The sequence below is a fragment of the Oncorhynchus masou genome, chromosome 23, assembly GCF_036934945.1.
Source record: "Oncorhynchus masou masou isolate Uvic2021 chromosome 23, UVic_Omas_1.1, whole genome shotgun sequence".
NCBI lineage: Eukaryota > Metazoa > Chordata > Actinopteri > Salmoniformes > Salmonidae > Oncorhynchus > Oncorhynchus masou.
Genome location: NC_088234.1, coordinates 53,787,400 through 53,809,568, shown reverse-complemented (window position 1 = coordinate 53,809,568; position 22,169 = coordinate 53,787,400). Strand labels below are relative to the sequence as shown.

General features: G+C 42.6%; 1 protein-coding gene and 1 long non-coding RNA gene across 2 annotated transcripts; one reads left to right on the top strand and one right to left on the bottom strand.

Moving 5' to 3' along the window:
- Window positions 1–1,421: 1,421 nt before the first annotated feature.
- On the bottom strand, window positions 1,422–7,904 carry LOC135510029 (uncharacterized). Its single transcript, XR_010451050.1, has 4 exons — window positions 7,805–7,904; window positions 7,089–7,192; window positions 2,382–2,471; window positions 1,422–1,710 (listed from the first exon to the last, which is right to left on the bottom strand). It is a non-coding gene; the product is annotated as an uncharacterized LOC135510029 (long non-coding RNA).
- gnrh3 (gonadotropin-releasing hormone 3) lies at window positions 1,617–2,996 on the top strand. The gene is made up of 3 exons (XM_064930830.1): window positions 1,617–1,754; window positions 2,409–2,489; window positions 2,797–2,996. The coding sequence occupies exons 1-3, from the start codon at window positions 1,617–1,619 to the stop codon at window positions 2,824–2,826; spliced, it is 249 nt and encodes an 82-aa protein (XP_064786902.1). The 3' UTR covers window positions 2,827–2,996.
- Window positions 7,905–22,169: the final 14,265 nt, after the last annotated feature.

Sequence of the window (22,169 nt, the reverse complement as noted above, 5' to 3'; positions counted from 1 at the left end):
TAGCTGGAAACGGCAGATTTTTAATAGAATATCTACATAGGCGTAAAGAGGCCCATTATCAGCAACCATCACTCCTGTGTTCCAATGGTATGTTGTGTTAGATAATCCAAGTTTATAATTTTAAAAGGCTAGTTGATCATTAGAAAACCCTTTTGCAAATATGTTAGCACAGCTGAAAACTGTTGTTCTGATTAAAGAAGCATTAAAACTGGCCTTCATTAGACTAGTTGAGTATCTGGATCATCAGAATTTGTGGGTTCGATTACAGGCTCAAAATGACCAGAAATAAAGACTTTTCATCTGAAACTCATCAGTCTATTATTGTTCTGAGAGATTAAGGCTATTCCATGCAAGAAATTGCCAAGAAACTGAAGATCCAGTACAACGCTGTGTTCTACTCTCTTCACAGAACAGCGCAAACTGGCTCTAACCAGAATAGAGTGGGAGGCCCCGGAGCACAACTGAGCAAGAGGACAAGTACATTAGTGTCTAGTGTCTCACAAGTCCTCAACTGGCAGCTTCATTAAATAGTACCCGCAAAACACCTATCTCAACGTCAACAGTGAAGAGGCGACTCCGGGATGCTGGCCTTCAAGGCAGAGTTCCTCTGTCCAGTGTCTGTGTTCTTTTGCCCATCTTAATCTTTTATTTTTATTGGTCAATTCTGAGATATGGCTTTTTCTTTGCAACTCTGCCTTGATGGCCAGCATCCCAGAGTCACATCTTCACTGCTGACGTTGAGACTGGTGTTTCTGGCCATTTTGAGCCTGTAATCGATCCCACAAATGCTGATGCTCCAGATATTCAACTAGTCTAAAGAAGGCAAGTTTTATTGCTTCTTTCACTAGCACAACAGTTTTCAGCTGTGCTAACTTAACTGCAAAAGGGTTTTCTAATGATCAATTAGCCTTTTAAAATTATAAACGTGGATTAGCAAACACAATGTGCCATTGGAACACAGGTGTGACAGTTGCTGATAATGGGCCTTTTAATGCATATGTAGATATTTCATTTAAAAAAATTGCCGTTTCCAGCTACAATAGTCATGTACAACATCATTAACAATATCTACACTGTATTTCTGATCAATTTGATGTTATTTTAATGGACAAAAATATTGCTTTTCTTTCAAAAACAAGGACATTTCTAAGTGACCTCAAACTGTTGAACGGTAGTGTTCACTGACTTCACCTCTTAACACATTATAAATATGTTTGTTTCCATCAAATGCAGTTTGAAGCTTATGCACTAAGCAGGTGCCATTAGTGACATTTAGTGTCCATTAGGCACTTAGTGTGTCACACCTGTGGAGAAGGGATTCTAATCCTGATGATACAGACTGTTCCATGTCTAACGACCCCTATAAAAGGGACTCATGATGTTCCCACCACAGTGTAGGAAGGAATACACAGAACGGAGAAAGTATGTGATTCATATAAGTATATTTAACATTGTTAACTAATGTGCATTTGTGGGTTGTTCATATATACTGTACAATGTGCATATTCAATAGGTAATCATTGCAAGATGATCGCAAACTTCTGCTTGATGTAAAAATACATTATTTTTGACGATCACATTGAGCTAGTATTTGACTAGCTTTCTTTCCAGCTCCCATGGATCTTAGCAACAGAACGGTCGTGCAAGTGGTGGTGTTGGCATTGGTAGCGCAGGTCACGCTCTCTCAGCACTGGTCGTATGGCTGGCTACCTGGAGGGAAGAGAAGTGTTGGGGAGCTGGAGGCCACCATCAAGGCAAGTACTATTTACCTCTACCTGTAACTACTGTTACAGCTGTGTCTACATGTGCATACTGTACATGTAATTGTCCTTTAAGGAAATCTACTACTGTTACAGCTGTGTCTACATGTGCATACTGTACATGTAATTGTCCTTTAAGGAAATCTACTACTGTTACAGCTGTGTCTACATGTGCATACTGTACATGTAATTGTCCTTTAAGGAAATATTCTACTGTTACAGCTATGTCTACATGTGCACACTGTACATGTAATTGTCCTTTAAGGAAATCTACTACTGTTACAGCTGTGTCTACATGTGCATACTGTACATGTAATTGTCCTTTAAGGAAATCTACTACTGTTACAGCTGTGTCTACATGTGCATACTGTACATGTAATTGTCCTTTAAGGAAATCTACTACTGTTACAGCTGTGTCTACATGTGCATACTGTACATGTAATTGTCCTTTAAGGAAATCTACTGTGTCTTGAAAACCTGTGAACATTTAAATGTGGCATTTATAGGGATAGTTTGTGTGGAATATTAGTTCAAGAGGCCTTTTCAAGAGTATATTGGCAATGTATATTAATTCAACTCTGTAAGGGTGTCGCATAAAGGGTATATGGGTATTAGCATTACCAATTCCTCCTACATATTGCTATCCAGATGATGGACACAGGAGGTGTAGTGGCTCTTCCTGAGGAGACAAGTGCACATGTCTCAGAGAGACTGAGACCATATGATGTAGTAAGTAGTCATATTCATTTATTAAGTTAGATATTGTATTCATTGTATTCCTAATGGCCAATTATTTATGTTTCATCTGAAGATGCTACATTTTCTCCTGGTAAAATATGTTGTAAACAATATACCAAAGTATCTGAAATAAATGTTTAGATAAGAGTATTGGCTGACAAATGGAAATCTTCCCTGAATTTAGTGAAGTGATACCTATAAATGTAGGGAGACAATGTTGCTCATGTCTGACACATCAGTATAATATAGATATACAACATAAAGTAGACTTCTGAAGTTAACGCTTTGATTTCCCTAGATATTGAAGAAATGGATGCCCCATAAATAAACAACTGAGACCATTATTCACAAAAGAAGCGAGAAGACAACATCAAGCAGACATACAGCATCTCTATCAACATCAATGATGGAGCATTCAACTACAGTTCTGTCCATTTCCAACAAACATCACATTTAGATTGATGTTATTTACTTAAAGTACAACACTTTAACCTTCTGTAAAATTGTAATAAAGAAGTGATTAAAAAGGGAGAAGTATCTTTGTATGTCTATTGAACGTCCTTACAATACAGGAGCTTAAGTGTCCTATCCCAAATTACAATTGATCAATTTGTGATCCATCCAAATTTTTAGGTGGAGTTGACAGGCCATGAATTGATTATTAACATACATTTGCTTTCTATGACCGACAAGCATGATCAACTTGTGATACAACGATCGTAGCATGACAACAGCTGGTAATTAAGTCAATTTATAAAACATCTATGGTGTCATTAGATTGAAACAGGGGTTTATGTCCCTTTTGTAATTAGATTATAGATTATTGCTTGTCGGTCATGCATCATTTCAAAGGGAAAATCCACACTACCAGGACATTTGTTTCACCTCAAATTTCTGTGAGAGTATGTCACTTGTTGAATAATTGAATTTGCATATTTAAAAATAATTCTGAAATGTCATGAGGGTTGACATGTTTCTCATAGTTTTGCCAGGACCATAGGCATCACAAAAAGAAAATGTGTTAAAACTTTCATGTCGTTCAATAAATTGCTGTTAATTATAAAAATTGGAATTGCATATCAGGCAAGGAAAGGAATTAGCAGGGGCATATGTTTTAAAGAGAACTCATTTCTGGCAAAGCCCCACAGACAGGATACCGTACTAATCGCGTAGTGTATTAGGGGCCCATGATTCATGAACTGTACTGACACGAGGGACACCCTACACTGTTAGCGTGTGGTTGTGATGCACACCAATGAACCCAGACCACTGGTACTTTTGGGAAAGGTGAACCGTAAAAGCATGTAGATTTGGAAAGAAATAAAACCAATTTCCATTGCACTTTCAGAACAATGGTTATTCATTTGTGATAACTCACATTGTTAGTGTAATATTCATGGTTCAATTTGCATAATGCAATACTTTTCTTTGATGGGGAAAGACTTATGTATTTTACTTTAAAAGCATACTTTACTCATTTTTGTTGATGGAGAACATGCTCCAACTATTACAACTAAACACATCTATGATTTTGCCGGTTATGGTGAAGTTATGCCTCTTTTGCTTGTGTGATTCTTGGGTTATGTTTGGGTTTTATTTTTTCATACTTTTTCACTCAAGTAACACAGAATTGTTTCATGAGGCAGGTTAGTGGTATATATATTTGGTTAATATATGTTTCGGTCTACCCACACATTCATTGTATATTGTTCCAGTTGTAACCACCACCTTCTTAAATCCCCCTTGCAATCTTTTGTTTGAAAGTATAACTTTCTTTTCCAGTTTAATTGCACATCTTTTAATGCATTTAAAAAAAAATTTTTTAGCTGGTATCTATGTTTCTAAATTTGATTTAACCTCACTTTCTCCTTCCCAGACCCCCGGGTGGATATTCACTTTGTTTACCTCAAATTAAACTTCATATTGTTTACAACCTCTTAGTCCCTGAACATTTTATAGCATTTTGGATTTATTTATTTATTTATTTGTGGTAATGATTGGAGTGTTGGGATTCATTTCAATGTTGCCCTCATCTGCATGAAAATTATATAATTAACTTTTGATTAACCAGCTCGGCAGTTTGCTCCCCTATGCACACTGGTGAATGGTGCCCACCGCATTCTAATGGCTGCTTTCCAATTGAGTGGTGACCTTTTCATCAAAGACCTGCAACCGGAGTTAAACAACAGTGGCAAATAATCATAGTGGAGACAATGGTAGAGGCCGGCAGGCTAGGATGTCATCTTTAAATATAACAACAGAGATGAAAGCAACCTTATTGGGCTTTAGTGATGGTGGCGGAAAGCCAAGTGCTTGTTGGTTGGCCATTGTTCAAGCTTTGGAGGTCACATCCATTGGCGCATTGAGAGGGAAAGGACAGGGAGGTAGAATGGTGCATTGTTACTTGTCCTCGCTTGGAGGGAATAATATTATGAAGGGCAATACATTTTGATTCTTTGTGCCATTTATTAATCTTCAAAACAATACTTTTTTTTATAATAGCTTCAGGGGGGAGAGTCTGAAAACCCGTCCATCCATGGCTAAAGCATTTCATAGAAGTGTATCCGTCAATCAAGTACATCCAACAAACATCCATAATTTCATAATCAGTTTCGACGATTATCTACAGTATAACATATTGTCTCAATATACTATTGTCATACATTCATCATTTAGACCAGTTAAGATTGAGTGTATGATAAAGTTGTATTCCATAGTAGGTGACTTATTATAATGTCTCTTATTATTAACAGCTTGGTGAATATCCCATGAGGTAACTGTGAGACGGAATATGAACTGAAGTTTCATGTGGGTAGTAGGCTACTATGTTCCCGCAGTCTATAGAGAGAAGCAAAGTCAGTCTTCAGAAAGAGTTGAAATGCCAGAAAGGTCTTGATACTTCAGAGGGTATTTAAAGAGATTTTAGCAACTCATAGTCAGGATGTCCATCAAGGAACTTGGGATGACAAGGTTATGTGGTGGTATTAGGACTGTGAAATCATTAGGCTATTTGATGAGACAGTCTATATTATTTGGCATTTCAACTATGACAGCGGTGCTGAAAAAATTAGAATAATGATTATGTTATTGTTATACTTTGGACTGTGAACAACGAAGCACCATTGCAATAATGTAGTTACTATGCACCCCCCCCCAAAAAAAAAAAAATGCTCAATGAATGAAAATGGTTTCATATTGTGCCAAATATTTATGTTAACGTTTTGTCATTTCCACATTTCCCCACATGGTGACACTCTTGAGCTGTCTGATTATGAATCTGGTTTATACCTCATCCAGCACTTCAATCATACAAGTTGAACATTCCTCAAAATCAAACAAAGAATTCAATCAAACGACTGTCACTTCAACCGATTGCAACATGCATGTTGTATATGTTGTTGAAAACCTGAAGAATACACACTATATATACAAAAGTATGTGGACACCACATAAAATTAGTGGATTCAGCTATTTCAGCCACTCCCATGGCTGACAAGTTTATAAAATCGAGCACAAAGCCAAACATTGGCAGTAGAATGGCCTTACAGAAGAGCTTAGTGACTTTAAACGTTGCAACGTCATAGGATACCACCTTTCCAATAAGCCATTTCGGCAAATCCCTGCCCTGCTAGAGCTGCCCCGGTCAACTGTAAGTGCTGTTATTGTGAAGTGAAAATGTCTGGGAGCAACAACTGCGCCACTGTGAAGTGGTAGGCCACACAAGCTCACAGAACTGGACCGCCGAGTGCTGAAGCGCATAAAAATTGTCTGTCCTCGGTAGCAACACTCACTACTGAGTTCCAAACTGCCTCTGAAAGCAACGTCAGCACAAACTATTCGTCGGGAGCTTCATGAAATGGGTTTCCATGGTCGAGCAGCTGCACACAAGCCTAAGATCCTGCGCAATGCCAAGCATCAGTTGGAGTGGTGTAAAGCTCTGCCCCATTAGACTCTGGAGCAGTGGAAATGCGTTCTCTGGAGTGATGAATCACACTTCACCATCTGTCAGTCCGATAGACGATTCTGGGTTTGACAGATGCCAGGAGAACGCTACCTGCCCCAATGCATAATGCCAACTGTAAAGTTTGGTGGAAGAGGAATAATGGTCTGGGGGATGTTTTTCATGGTTCGGGCTAGGCCCCTTAGTTCTAGTAAAGTGAAATCTTAACGCTATTCTAGACAATTCTGTGCTTCCAACTTTGTGGCAGCAGTTTGGGGAAGGACCTTTCCTGTTTCAGCATGACAATGCCCCCAGTGAACAAAGCGAGGTCCATACAGCAATGGTTTGTCGAGATCGGTATAGAAGAACTTGACTGGCCTGCACAGAGCCCTGACCTGAACCCCATCGAACACCTTTGGGATGAATTGGAACGCTGTCTGCGAGCCAGGCCTTATTACCCAACATCAGTTCCCGACCTCACTAATGCTCTTGTGGCTGAATGGAAACAAGTCCCTGTAGTAATGTTTCAACATCCAGTTGAAAGCCTCCCTGGAAGAGTGGAGGCTCTTAAGGCAGCAAAGGGGGGAGCAACTCCATATTAATGCCCATGATTTTGGAATGAGATGTTCGACGAGTAGCTGTCCACATACCTCTGGTCGTGTAGTGTATTTTCAATTGTTGAGGTAGGGTTGCACTCCGCTTGCAATCCGTTTGAGCGGCAAAGGATGCTGTTTTCACAGAAGGATTTGCAAAGCTGAACAAAAGTACATAAAATAAATCAAATCAAATCAAAATACGTACTATAAATACACATGTTCATTTCTTAGTTACTGTAACGACAGGCATTTGCTACAAGAGGAATGTTCTACGGCATACGGCAGTTACTACACTAGACTAGACTCCTTTATACTTCTATGCTGCCAGGGAACCTTCCTGTTGAGAACCGAGTTCTATCCTTTGATCACAGAACAGTGTTAAAGCACTGGGAGAAGGAGTAGGTATGAAATATGAATGAATACAGCTGTGTTCTGATGGATATGTCTCAAAGTACCCCAGTAAGGCACTGCTAAAGGCAAGGAAATCTGTGTTTTGGAAATATTATCTCACCAGTGCGTTTCTTACAACCATCCTAATGTGTGGTAGTTTTTTAACGTATGTTAGCATTGTTTTGTTTGCACATACAGTGCATTCAAAAAGTATTAAGACCCCTTGACTTTTTCACATTTTGTTACATTACAGCCTTATTCTAAAATTGATCAAATATTTTTTTGCCCTCATCAATCTACACACAATATCCCATAATGACAAAGTGAAAACAGTTTTTAGAAATGTTTGCAAATGTATTACAAATAAAAAACAGAAGTACCTTTCTCAGACCCTTTGCTATGAGACTTGAAATTGAGCTCTTTGACTTGATATATAAGGTCCCACAGCTGACAGTGCATGCCAGAGAGAAAAAAACAAGCCACGAGGCACATGGTAACCTAGTGGTTAGAGCGTTGGACTAGTAACTGGAAGATTGCAAGTTCAAACCCCCAAGCTGATAAGGTACAAATCTGTCGTTCTGCCCCTGAACAGGCAGTTAACCCACTGTTCCTAGGCCGTCATTGAAAATAAGAATTTGTTCTTAACTGACTTGCCTAGTTAAATAAAGGTTAAAAAAATAAACAATCTGGGGGAGGGTATCAAAAAATGTCTGCAGCACTGAAGATTCCATCATTCTAAATGGAAGAAGTCTGGAACCACCAAGACTCTCCCTAGATCTGGACACCCAGCCAAACTGAGCAATCAGTGGAGAAGGTTCTTGGTCAGGGAGCTGACCATGAAACCCAAAGGTCATACTGATAGAGCAGGAGAACCTTCCAGAAGGTCTACCATCTTTTACCTTTATTTAACTAGGCAAGTCAGCTGAGAACAAATTCTTATTTACAATGACAGCCTAGTGGGTTAACTGCCTTGTTCAGAAAATCTGATTTTTTTACCTTGTCAGCTCAGGGATTCAATCAAGCAACCTTTCGGTTACTGGCCCAACGCTCTAACCACTAGGCTACCTGCCGCCCCTGAAGCACTCCACCAACCAGACGGAAGCCACTCCTCAGTAAAAGGCACGCCAGCCCGCTTGGAGTTTGCCAAAAGGCACGAAAAGGACTTTCAGACCATGAGAAACAAGATTCTCTGGTCTGATGAAACCAAGATTGAACTCTTTGGCCTGAATGCCAAGTCAGGTTTGGAGGAAACCTCGCACCGTCCCTACAGTGAAGCATGTTGGTGGCAGCATCATGATGTGGGTTTGTTTTTCAGTTGCAGGGACTGGGAGACAAGTCAGGATCGAGGGAAAGATGAACGGAGCAAAGTACAGGGGGATCCTTGATGTAAGCCTGCTCCAGAGGGCTCAGGACCTCAGACTGTGGCAAAGTTTCATCTTACAAAAGGATAACAATCCTAAACACACAGCCAAGACAATGCAGGAGTGGCTTCGGGACAAGTCTCTGAATGTCCTTGAGTTGCTTCAGCCAGAGCCCAGACTTGAACCCGATCGAACATCTCTGTAGAGACCTGAAAATAGCTGTGCAGCGACGCTCCCCATCCAACCTGACAGAGCTTGAGAGGATCTGCATAGAAGAATGGGAGAAACTCCCCAAATACCTAGCGTCATACACAAGAAGACTCGAGGCTGTAATCGATGCCGAAGGTGCTTCAAAAAATTACTGAGTAAAGGGTCTGAATACTTATATGTGATACATTTGCATACATTTAAAAGCCTGTTTTTGATTTGTTATTATGGGGTATCGTGCGTAGATTTATGAGATGTTTGATTTTTTTAATACATTTTAGAATAAGGCTGTAACAACCAAATGTGGAAATAGTCAAGGGGTCTGAATACTTTCCAAATACACTGTAGATCAGACATGAAACATCCAGAGTGTGGAAGGAATTGACCCAAAATGACTGTGAATAGTACAATTCATTTTTGTTTGATTTTGAAATCTCTTTTAGACAAATGGAATATGAGTTTTAAGAACAAGCTGTAGTGCCAGAGATCCTATATATGGTATGAGATCACTTAACAGCGGATGAGGTGTTTGAGGCGTTGTCACCACCGTGTGTAACTTTTCATTTCCTACTGCCCATTAGAAGCTGTGACTCATTGGAGGGTATAAGTTAATAATGTACTGTAGAACTGATGATGTAATCTGAATTAAGGGGGATATCATCATCACATTAACTTTTTGGAATGAAACATTAGTATATGCTGGTGACCTCGTACTTTTGAGACATATCCTTCTCTTGTTGCCCACTCTTTCATCTTTCCAACTTGAAATGCCAGCCTTTGGACCAGAGATTAGATAATGTCCCTGTACTGTTAGAGGGAAGCTCTGTGCCTGGCTTGATTACCCTTACTGACTGTGTGGCTGCCCCCATGCCAGGGCCAAACCACGCTTAGATCCTTTCAGAGATAGGTCATAACAGTAACAGTACTTACGTGATAATTTGGGTACACCAATTCCCATGACCCACTACATCTAACACTGGGCCCATGCCATAAATCTTCCTCCCAAGACTCTTCCACCTACGCTGGCCTCTATGGCATGTCCCCTAAGTATGTTTTAGCCCGTCGCTACACAGCAATTAGCAGTATATTGCAAGCTGTGAGGGAAGACAGAATCCCTGTCCACGTTTCAACTCCAGATCACGAGTCTCCAACCCAACTTCAAGGCAAGCCATGCAATTAGCCACATAATGATAATGTGTTATAGTGGAACAAAGATGGGGGGGAAACCGTGCTGGGGTGAGGGCGAGGGGGATGCTAATAGGGGAGTGGGATATGGAGACAAAATGAATGGGATTATCAAACATACAGTATGCAGTGATGAATTACATTCTGGCCTCTAATTATCCATTCCTTTTATGTGTGGACCAACAGTGTGTTTTTTGTATACTAGCCATCTGTGGCCATTGGTCTTCAGATAGCACACTGGGGTTCTGGCTTTTATTTCTTGTAAGAAAGTAGTTCTAGAGGTAACTCATGCCGCTAGGCCGCTGAGAAGAAAAGGGGAGATCCACTGACACGTCTCTCAGATGACCTTGCACAGCTAATGGAACTCATTTGAATATATTTTGTATTAGTGCAGAAATATGAGCGATGTGAACCCTTTTGCATGAATATTTGACCATTAGAGATGTTGTATGTCGATTCTATGTCCCAACATGTTTCAAATTACCCAAACTGTTACCACTATATCAGAGGTTTCAACTTCAGCTTGCCAATAGAAAGAAAAACAGACTGCTTTGCTCAGAACACTAAACACAGCTGTATTTGCTGTGCTCTGAGAACAGAACGTTCTTCCAGTCTAGCATTGGACTCTATGGATGATATTATTTCACTGGGTGTTGTGCAAAACGAGCCCATTCCCCGGAGTGGCTGCAACTTCACCTTGGTGGGTTAATGCTGTGATATTCTGTGTATTCTTCACTCACTTCATTTTACTCAGAGCAAAGCCCCTGGAGATGGCTTATCTTGGAGCTGGAACAGGTGCACTCTAATTTACTCCTATTGCTTGGGGAGCCCAGGGGCCCCTGTAAAGAAAAAAGTAGCGATGTAGCTAGTGCACTCCACTGTATGCCACAAACAGCCAGAGAAAGAGCATTTAATGGAAAACGAGCAAACTGCTGCTTTTAGAAAAGCTTTATCCTTAGAACATTTTGGAAAGAACTTCCGCATTCTATCTAATCATTTCAGTGAGCTACATTCACACAACACAGTCTGATTGTGTCCCCGTCACACCCATTTTTAAACAAATGTCAACTCCCAGAACAATGTAGAGAAAGTTCAGAGGAAACCATACATGGAAATGTATATTTTGTATATATGTATATTTTACACTTTATCCTACATGAGCACATCACACAAGACAAATTGGTGTGATTTTGTTTCCCAGAAACCAAACTACTCCCAATATTTTGATCTGCTAAATTGTCTTGATGTGACATTAGGAAGGTGACTTACAGTAGTAGTGGAGCTTTCTGTCCTATTGGCTTGTATCACAGTGTTGATCCTATTAGGCAACAGACAGTCTGGATTATGGCCTATATGCTTTTCAGAGGGGAGAAAAAGTTTGGATCTCGTGATTATTCTCCAGTGCTTTCAGAATGAGCAAAGCTTTCAAGTTAGAATTTAGTTTCCAATTCCTTCTCTTTAAGGAACCATGGATTCGAAGAGTAGAGCTGGTTTGTTATTTGTTCGGTATATTATAGGTCTGAATTCAGTCAGTATTTTTGTTTTGTGTTGTTCTTCTCTGGGGAATTATGCAATCAAAGCAGACGCTTCAAGCAGTCTGGAAAGTGCCCCTTGTGAATAAGAGAAAAGCTTGTACACAGCAAAAAAAAATTGTGAGTGTGTGTGTGTGTGTGGGGGGGGGGGGGGCAACAAAGCAAACATATATGTTATTGTTCCATGTACAATATAAGCCTACCTGTATACTGCTTGTTTTTCAAAGAGATACGGTATGCCAACTCTCTACATTATGTGGAACAGTCCATAACTGTTTGAGTATAAAAGGAATACACATTCATCAAATAAAAAAACACAATTTGCTTTTTAATTATTTGTATTACAGTGCTTGTTTTCTCAAGGTTCTCACAGATGGCAAATGTAACTTCTTCAAGGATAGCTTGGTAACCTAAGATGTCAGTGTGAAAAAGTAGAGGACGTTCATTTTAAACAAGATTCAGGACAGAGAGAATGTGTATGGTGTGTGCGTACGTACGTGTTTGTATGTGTGTGTATGTGAGAGATGAAAGATTATATGCACTTTTAATGAGTGTATGTACTCTAAGCTCTTGTTTTTAATTACCTTGCCATGACATAATATGCTGGGAGTTTATATATGCCTGAAAGGTTTTCACTTTCGCTGTTGTCAACTCAACAGCATTTGAACCAATCAATACCTGTCTGTCCTGTGGCACACTCATAGTTGGCCATTAGGAGAGAGCTGCTTATAGTAAGCTCAGCCAATACCATTAGCCCTAGCCTGAGGGCAGTTCCATGCCTTAGTCAGGGTAGGCACCTGCCTCGTCACCCCCACCGCACCCCCTTATCCACCCCTCACCCCTCCACCACCATTAAGCAGCTCCCACTGGACATCATTTGGACACATCGGCCAAAGAGCACTTCTTTATTCCCTCTCTTTTCTTTGCCTGGCTCCACCAAAAATCAATACATCTCCCCTTTTTCTTAGTTTCACAATTTTGCCTCAATATGATTCACCTCTCAGCTGAATACAGGATCAGCTTATTTTATCTACTACTTCCTGTGAGTAATAGGTCCACAGCTCTCAGTTAAAGAAAAATAAATAGAGAAATGAATACAAAACAGATCCTATAATCATTATTTTATAAAGCTACTAGGTAGTTCATTTTCTCCTTACTGGCACCTTGTGGACCGGTCTCTCGGAACATTTGATGTTACCATTGGAAATACACAAATGACTGCCATTGTAACAATACTAATTCAAATCATCATGAAAAAATAATAATCTCCAATGATAATTTTACCAACACTTTGTTCATGTCATATGAAATCCATCAACACTCAAATATATTCCCAGGGATTATTAGACTCTACTGTCCTGGGCACTCTCACGAGGGCCAGGATTCAATCCATATAACCCTGTTGACATGCATGGTAAACACTGCATATTTCGGCTCAATCGGATATGACCTTTAATTGGCGCATTGTCCACAATGTGCAAACACATTAAATCTCAGCCTAGTTTTCTCTTTTCCTAACGATGTGACATACCAAACCCCATAAACAAGACAGGAGACCAGAACACCTACTTATTACTTCCATTTTTTATTGCAGGGTGCCAATACACTTTTGCAGACCATAACACAAAAGAGTAGTGTATATATTCTCATTAAGGTAGCTCCAGTCATTCACTTACTCAAGTCAACCTTCCTCATTTACAGCCCTAAGTCTTGGACACTCCTGTTTACAATAATAACTCTGAACAGTGATATAGCTGGCTGGTGGTTTCGCAGCGGTGGCGATCTCTTTGGTCGCCTCTATCGATCGGGGTCCTAATGAGCAGCAGTAGGGTTGTGGCTAATGGTGTTGTGTCTGGCACCCGTAGTAAACGCCCACACTGAGATGATCATTCCCAGGGGGCTGTGGGAAAGGTTGGGCTGAGCCAAACCCTCAGGGTGGTGGCGACACACTTCATGGGTCAAGGTAAAGGATCGAAATGAACAGTCAGGGCTTCCCTTGCTGTCTTGAGAGGGAAAAAATATCTAGTACTGTGTACGCAGTTGTCTATCTCAATCCTAAAGTCCATATTCCCAGGATATAACTACGCAATTTGGTTTCACAGTAATAACAACAAAGCTTGGATTTGAGATTAATTCCCTCTATCACACAATTATGATGGTCACATTTTCTCCCTCTAAACAAGTCTAATCTTTTATTAAACCATCATTTTCATAGCATTGTGGTATTGTTTCGTGCACGCCAAAAAACGACTTATCCACTGTTGCATTCCAGTCTTTGAAACTAGTACTGCACCAAAGTGAACGGGATTCCACTAAACTTTCTAACTGGTATTAAGAGACCCTGAAAGAGACCAGTCTTGACAGACTGCTAATGGCTTATATGACTTCAGAGATGGTCCTGGCACAAACACAGTCATCCCCTTCAGATAGCAGGGGAGTCTTTGTGCTTTTCCATACATGGACATTCTGTCTTTGTTGTGAGACAGCCAAAAAGTTCAGTACAATCAGTAATAAGTACACATTACACAACGGGTGGGTCTAATCCTGAGTGCTGATTGGTTAAAACCACATTTCAGCCTGTGTCGATTCCACAAGTTACCACCGGCTAGATCTATGATGTTAAAATGCCAAGAATAAAATATATTCTGTGTTTTTTCAATCAAACCTGCACTTTATAAGTAAAATAAGCTTTTATGTTTCTGGGCCCTGTCAAATAATTGTTATCATAATCAAAGTAACCTTTATTTTTTTGCATTACTCTTCCTATGAAGTGTACTCTACTCCACGGGAACAACAACCTTTCCACCAGTGCAAGTTTGATTGAATTCATCCCCATAGAGTATTAGTATGCCTCCATTGTAATGAAGTCAGCCTACCCCATGCCCTGATGGAGCCAGTCATGCCCCATTCGGAGTCACACTGCCATGTCCTAGCAAATGCTGAGCATGTAAAACAGATCTGTCAATTATTCAACATGAACAGGAGGATGTGTGGAGTGACATGGGGGATGGACTGTGCCTCGGGCAGATGGGGGTACCGCTTTGATGTGAGCGTGTGCAAGGTGTGCTGGGTAATCTGGTTGCCCCCTCTGTTTCTCCAACAACTCTCTTGCTCACTCTTTATAATTTCTCCCCCTCTCTCTCTCTCTCTCTCTCTCTCTCTCTCTCTCTCTCTCTCTCTCTCTCTCTCTCTCTCTCTCTCTCTCTAGTTTGCTTTATTGGCATGACGTAACAATGTACATAGTATTGCCAAAGCTTACTTTGGATGTTTACAATATTAAAATAATAAGAATCAAAATTGTCAACGGGACCACAGTAATAACAATAACCAAGGGTCAAAATAACTATACATTGAACAATGAGCATAGAGGACATGTGCAGGTTGGTTGGTCTGTCAGACACTGTCCCACATCTTATGGCAGGCAGCAATGCAGTGTGCTGCCATCCCACAGCTCTCTGCGTCCTCCCCCAACAGGACGGATAGCCTACTCTCAACAGAGAGGTCTTTGAAACCGTGAATAAGGGTTTCAAATTCGGGGACATGACACTCTCTAATTGTTTTATATTTTTTACATTTTGTCAGGGAATGCATCTCTCTCTCTCGGGTGCTGCTGTTGTGCAGTGGTTGGATAGGCTTTCCTCTACAAGGAGCCAGGTTTTCCTGTGTCTACCCTTCTCAATGGCAGGGCTGTGCTCACTGAGCCTGTGCTTTGTCAAGGTTTTTCTAAGGTTTTGATCAGTAACCATGGTCAAATAGTTAGCCACGGTGTACTGTCGATTTAGGGCCGGATAGCACTGCATTTTGCTTTGTGTTTGTGTTTCCCAATAAGCAATGTAGTATTGTTTTGACTGTGTTGTAATTTGGTTTATTCTGATTGATTGGATGTTCTGGTCCTGAGGTGAACTCAGCCCCAGGACCAGCTGGATGAGGGGACTATTTTATTTTCTTTGCTCTTGACATTGCAGGACTTGGTAATGATATGAGAGGGGGTTACTGTATTTTAGGTGTTTCTAAAACTTAATTGCTCTTCTTTGCGTTTTTATTATTAGTGGATATTGGCCTAATTCTGTCCTGCATTGTTTGTAGTTTTTCTCTGGAAATGTAGGAGAATCTTACAGAACTCTGCATGCAGGGTTTCAATGGGGTGTTTGTCCCATTTGGTGAAATCTTGTTTTGCAAGTGTACCCCACACCTCGCTGCCATGAAGTGCAATTGGTTCAATGACACATTTAATTCATTTTAGCCACATTTTAATAGGTATTTCAATTTGAATTAGTTTTTTAATGGCATAGAATGCCCTGCATGCTTTCTCTCTCAGTTCATTGACTGCCTCATTAAGATGTCCAGTTGAGCTTATTTTTAAACCTAAGTAATTGTAGTGTGTGCAGTACTCTCTATATTTTGTACCAATTGAGAACTTTGGTCTAATTCCCTGAGATCTGGATGTTCTCTGGAAAATCATTATTTTAGTCATTTTGGGGTTTACTGCCAGGGCCCAGGTTTGGCAGTACTGCTCTCTGCTCTAGCAGATCCAGGCTCTTCTCTCTCTCTCTCTCCCCCCTCTCACACACACACACACTCTGACTCTCTCAATTTCAATTTAAGGGCTTCATTTGCATGGCAAACATATGTTAACATTGTCAAAGTAAGTGAACTAGATAATTTAAAAAAGTGAAATAAACAATATAAATCATTAAACATTACACTCACAAAAGTTCTAAAAGAATAAAGACATTACAATTGTCATATGTGCAAATAGTTAGAGTACAAAAGGGAAAATAAATAAACATAAATATGGGTTGTATTTACAATAGTGTTTGTTTTTCACTGGTTGCCCTTTTCTTGTGGTAACAAGTCACAAATCTTTCTGCAGTGATGGCACACTGTGGTATGTCACCCAATACATATGAGAGTTTATCAACATTGGATTTGTTTTCGAATTCTGTGTGGATCTATGTAATTTGAGGGAAATCTGTGTCTCTAATATGGTCATACATTTGGCAGGAGGTTAGGAAGTGCAGCTCAATTTCCACCTTATTTTGTGGGCAGTGTGCACATAGCCTGTCTTCTCGAGAGCCAGGTCTGCCTACGGCGGCCTTTCTCAATAGTGAGGCTATGCTCACTGCATCTGTACATAGTCAAAGATTTTCTTAAGTTTGGATCAGGCACAGCAGTCAGGTATTCTGCCAGTGTGTACTCTCTGTTCAGGGCCAAATAGCCTTCTAGTTTGAGTTTTTTTTTGTTAATTCTTTCTAATGTGTCAAGTAATTCTCTTCTGGTTTTCTCATGATTTGGTTGGATCTAACTGTGTTGCTGTCCTGGAGCTCTGTAGGGTGTGTTTGTGAACAGAGCCCCAGGACCAGCTTGCCTAGCAAACTATTCTACAGATTCATCTCTCTGAAGGTGGTGGCTTTTGTTATGGAAGGTTATTGTAGAATTTAACGTCTCTTTTCTAGATTTTGATAAGTAGCTGGTGTCGGCCTAATTCTGCTCTGCGTACATTATTTGGTGTTTTACGTTGTACACAGAGAACATTTTTGTAAAATTCTGTAGGTGCACAATTGGCCCAGCGTCGTCCGGGTTGAGCCAGGGCCGTTATTGTAAATAAGAATTTGTTCTTAACTGACTTGCCTAGTTAAATAAAGGTGAAATTTAAAAAATGAATGCAGTCTCAATTTGGTGTTTGTCCCATTTTGTGAATTATTGTTTGGTGAGTGGACCCGACCTCACAACCATAAAGGGCAATGGGTTCTCAAATCAAATTTTATTTGTCACATGTGCCAAATACAACAGTGAAATTACTTGCAAGCCCTTAACCAACAATGCAGTTAAGAAAAATAAGTGTTGAGTAAAAAATAGTTAAGTAAAAAAAATGTAAATAAAAGCAACAATTAAAGTAAAAAATGGCGAGGCTGTATACAGGGGGTACCGGTACAGAGTCAATGTGTGGGGGCACCGGTTAGTTTAGGTAATATGTACACGTAGGTAGAATTAAAGTTACTATGCATAAATAATAAGCAGAGATAAGCAGCAGCATGGGGGGGGGGGATCAATGCAAAAGTCTGGGTAGCTATTTGATTGGCTGTTCAGGAGTCATATAGTTTGGGGGTGGAAGCTGTTTCGAAGCCTCTTGTACATAGACTTGGCACATCGGTACCGCTTGCCGTGCAGTAGCAGAGAGAACAGTCTATGACTAGGCTGGCTGGAGTCTTTGACAATTTTAGGGGCTTCCTCTAACACCGCCTGGTATAGAGGTCCTGGATGGATGGAAGCTTGGCCCCAGGCCAGACGCACTACCCTCTGTAGTGTCACTGGCCGGCTCATAGCCTGTGGCAAAAATTAGGGGACGTGAACAGGTTTAGGCCAATTAAAAAATGATCTTTATTGTAAACAAAACGATTAACTTTAAACTAAGAAAAAGGAATGAGGTGTGGAAGTATCATAATGTAAGGTGTATGTAAAGTGCATGGATGCGGGAATCTGTGTGTGTGAATGACTGAGTGAAAACTATGCAAAACTACAAAAGAACAAAAAAAACAGGTTCATACCTGGAGGAGCAGAGAGAGAGAGAAGTGATTAGTGACAGTTTAAATACTTAGAGCCCAGGTGACTCCAATCACTAACGACCCTCCTCTGCCTGCAGGAGGAACCGCCCCTGCACTGCAGAGGAGCCGTGACACCCCCTCCTTAAAATGAGGGTCCCACCCTCAACCCAACTTCCTCCAACATATTCAAAACTATTCAAACCCCCCCCCCAAAAAAAGGATACCAGTCCCAGCTCCTAGTAGAAGCCCCGTGTCTCCCAACTGACTGTCCAACCCTCAAACTCGGCAGCCCTGGTACTTGGGGAGCAATTTAAGAGGAAATAGGTGCAGACAGCCCGTACGGGTCAGCAGAGAGAAGATACAAACTAGGTTAAAGGAGTACGGGACAGAGCATCTGCAATGATATAATCCTTACAACTAATGTGTGTAATATCAAGGTTGAATGTTTGCAAGAACAAAGCCCAACCCATCAGGCGCCGGTTGGGATTTTGCAGGGACCTGTCACGGTTTTCTAACGGTAAAGGAGAGTCGGACCAAACTGCAGAGCGTATATTGTGATCCATGTTTATTTACACAACGTAACACTAATCCAAAACACAAACTCTACAAAACAATAAACGTAGTGAAAACCGAAACAGCCTTAACTGGTGCAAACTAACACAGACTAAGGACATCAAGACACTCAGGACAATCACCCACCACAAACTCAAAGAATATGGCTGCCTAAATATGGTTCCCAATCAGAGACAACGATAAGCACCTGCCTCTGATTGAGAACCACTCCAGAGAGCCATAGACCTTGCTAGATAACCCACTAGCTACAATCCCAAATACATACACACCAAAACCCCAAGACAAAACACACCACAATACAAAAACTCCATGCCACACCCTGGCCTGACACAATACATGAAGAAAAACACAAAATACTTAGACCAGGGCGTGACAGAACTCCCCCCCCCCCTAAGGTGCGGACTCCCGAACGCACCTCAAAACAATTGGGAGGGTCCGGGTGGGCGTCTGTCCATGGTGGCGGCTCCGGCGCGGGACGTGGAACCCACTCAGTCAATGTCTTAGTCCCCTCTCCTCGCGTCCCTGGATAGACCACCCTCGCCGCCGACCATGGCCTAGTAGTCCTCACCCAGAACCCCACTGGACTGAGGAGCAGATCGGGACTGAAGGACAGCTCGGGACTGAGGCAGCTCGGGACTGAGAGAAAGCTCGGGAGTGAGAGGGAGCTCGGGAGTGAGAGGGAGCTCGGGAGTGAGAGGGAGCTCAGGAGTGAGAGGGAGCTCGGGAGTGAGAGGGAGCTCGGGCAGGTTGATGGATCTACCAGATCCTGGCTTGCTGGTGGTTCCGGCAGATCCTGGCTGACTGGCAGATCCTGGCTGACTGGCGGATCTGGAAGAGTCTGGTTGACTAGCAGATCTGGAACAGTCTGGTTGACTGGCAGATCTGGAAGAGTCTGGCTGACTGGAAGAGTCTGGCTGACTGGCAGATCTGGAAGAGTCTGGCTGACTGGCAGATCTGGAAGAGTCTGGCTGACTGGCAGATCTGGAAGAGTCTGGCTGACTGGCAGATCTGGACAGACTGGCGACGCTGGGCAGACTGGCAGTGCTGGGCAGACTGACAGCTCCTTGCAGACTGACAGCTCCATGCAGACTGACAGCTCCATGCAGACTGACAGCTCCATGCAGACTGACAGCTCTGGCTGCTCCATGCAGACTGACATCTCTAGCTGCTCCATGCAGACTGACAGCTCTAGCTGCTCCATGCAGACTGGCAGCTCTAGCTGCTCCATGCAGACTGGCAGCTCTGGCTGCTCCATGCAGACTGGCAGCTCTGGCTGCTCCATGCAGACTGGCAGCTCTGGCTGCTCCATGCAGACTGGCAGCTCTAGCTGCTCCATGCAGACTGGCAGCTCTAGCTGCTCCATGCAGACTGGCAGCTCTAGCTGCTCCATGCAGACTGGCAGCTCTGGCTGCTCCATGCAGACTGGCAGCTCTGGCTGCTCCATGCAGACTGGCAGCTCCATGCAGACTGGCAGCTCTGGCTGCTCCATGCAGACTGGCAGCTCTGGCTGCTCCATACAGGCAGGAGGCTCCGGCAGCGCTGGAGAGGAGAAAGGCTCCGACAGGGCAGGAGAGGCGAGGCGCACTGTAGGCCTGATGCGTGGTGCTGGCACTGGTGGTATTGGGCCGAGGACATGCACAGGAAGCCTGGTGCGGGGAGCTGCTACCGGAGGGCTGGGGTGTGGAGGTGGTACTGGATAGACCGGACCATGCAGGCGCACTGGAGCTCTTGAGCACCGAGCCTGCCCAACCTTACCTGGTTGAATACTCTCGGTTGCCCTGCCAGTGCTGCGAGGTGGAATATTCCCCACTGGGCTATGTAGGCGAACCGGAGACACCGAGCGCAAGGCTGGTGCCATGTAAGCCGGCCCAAGGAGACGCACTGGGGACCAGATGCGTAGAGCCGGCTTCATGGCATTTGGCTCGACGCTCAATCTAGCCCGGCCGATACGCGGAGCTGAAATATACCGCACCGGGCTATGCACCCGCACTGGGGACACCGTGCGCACCACTGCATAACACGGTGCCTGCCCGGTCTCCCTAGCCCCCCGGTAAGCACAGGGAGTTTGTGCAGGTCTCCTACCTGGCCTAGCCATACTCCCTGATAGCCCCCCCCCCCCCCAAGAAATTTTTGGGGCTGATTCCCGGCCTTCCATCCACGTCGCAGTACTGCCTCCTCATACGAGCGTCTCTCCGCTTTAGCCGCCTCTAGTTCCTCCTTGGGGCGGCGATATTCACCAGGCTGAGCCCAGGGTCATTTTCCGTCAAGTTCTTCCTCCCATGTCCAATTCTCCAAGTGGTGTAGCCTCTCCCACTGAAGCTGCTTCTGTTGCCTCTCCTGTGGCTCCTGTTTCCTCTTCTCCTGCTGCACCTTTGGGCGGCTACACTCCCCTGGTTTAGCCCAGGGTCCTCTCCCGTCAAGGATTTCCTCCCATGTCCAGAAATCCTTAATACGCAGCTCCTCTTTGGGCTGCTCCTGCCTGTTGACATGCTGCTTGGTCCGTTTACGGTGGGTGATTCTGTCACGGTTTTCTAACGGTGAAGGAGAGTCGGACCAAACTGCAGAGCGTATATTGTGGTCCATGTTTATTTACACAACGTAACAGATCCAAAACACAAACTCTACAAAACAATAAACGTAGTGAAAACCGAAACAGCCTTAACTGGTGCAAACTAACACAGACTAAGGACATCAAGACACTCAGGACAATCACCCACGACAAACTCAAAGAATATGGCTGCCTAAATAAGGTTCCCAATCAGAGACAATGATAAGCACCTGCCTCTGATTGAGAACCACTCCAGACAGCCATAGACCTTGCTAGATAACCCCACTAGCTACAATCCCAAATACATACACACCAAAACCACAAGACAAAACACACCACAATACAAAAACTCCATGCCACACCCTGGCCTGACCCAATACATGAAGAAAAACACAAAATACTTAGACCAGGGCGTGACAGGACCTCAGAAAAATAAGTGGGTGGTGGTCAGTGAACACAGTTAAAGGGGTCAAACCAGAACCAACATAGACCTCGAAGTGCTGTAAAGCCCAAATGAGACCTAAAGCCTCCTTTTCAATTACAGAATAGTTTTCCTGATACTCATTACATTTCCGGGAGAAGAAACTGACTGGACACGCAACATAGTTATCATTCTCCTGGAGAAGCACAGCCCCAGCACCGATTTGACTGGCGTCTACCTGCAATTTGAAAGGTTTCCCAAAATTTGGTGCTGCCAATACAGGTGCCAAACACAAAAGAGCCTTAACTGCATCAAATGCCTCTTGACACTGGGTGGACCAGATAAATTCACCCTCGGACTTCAACAGATTGGT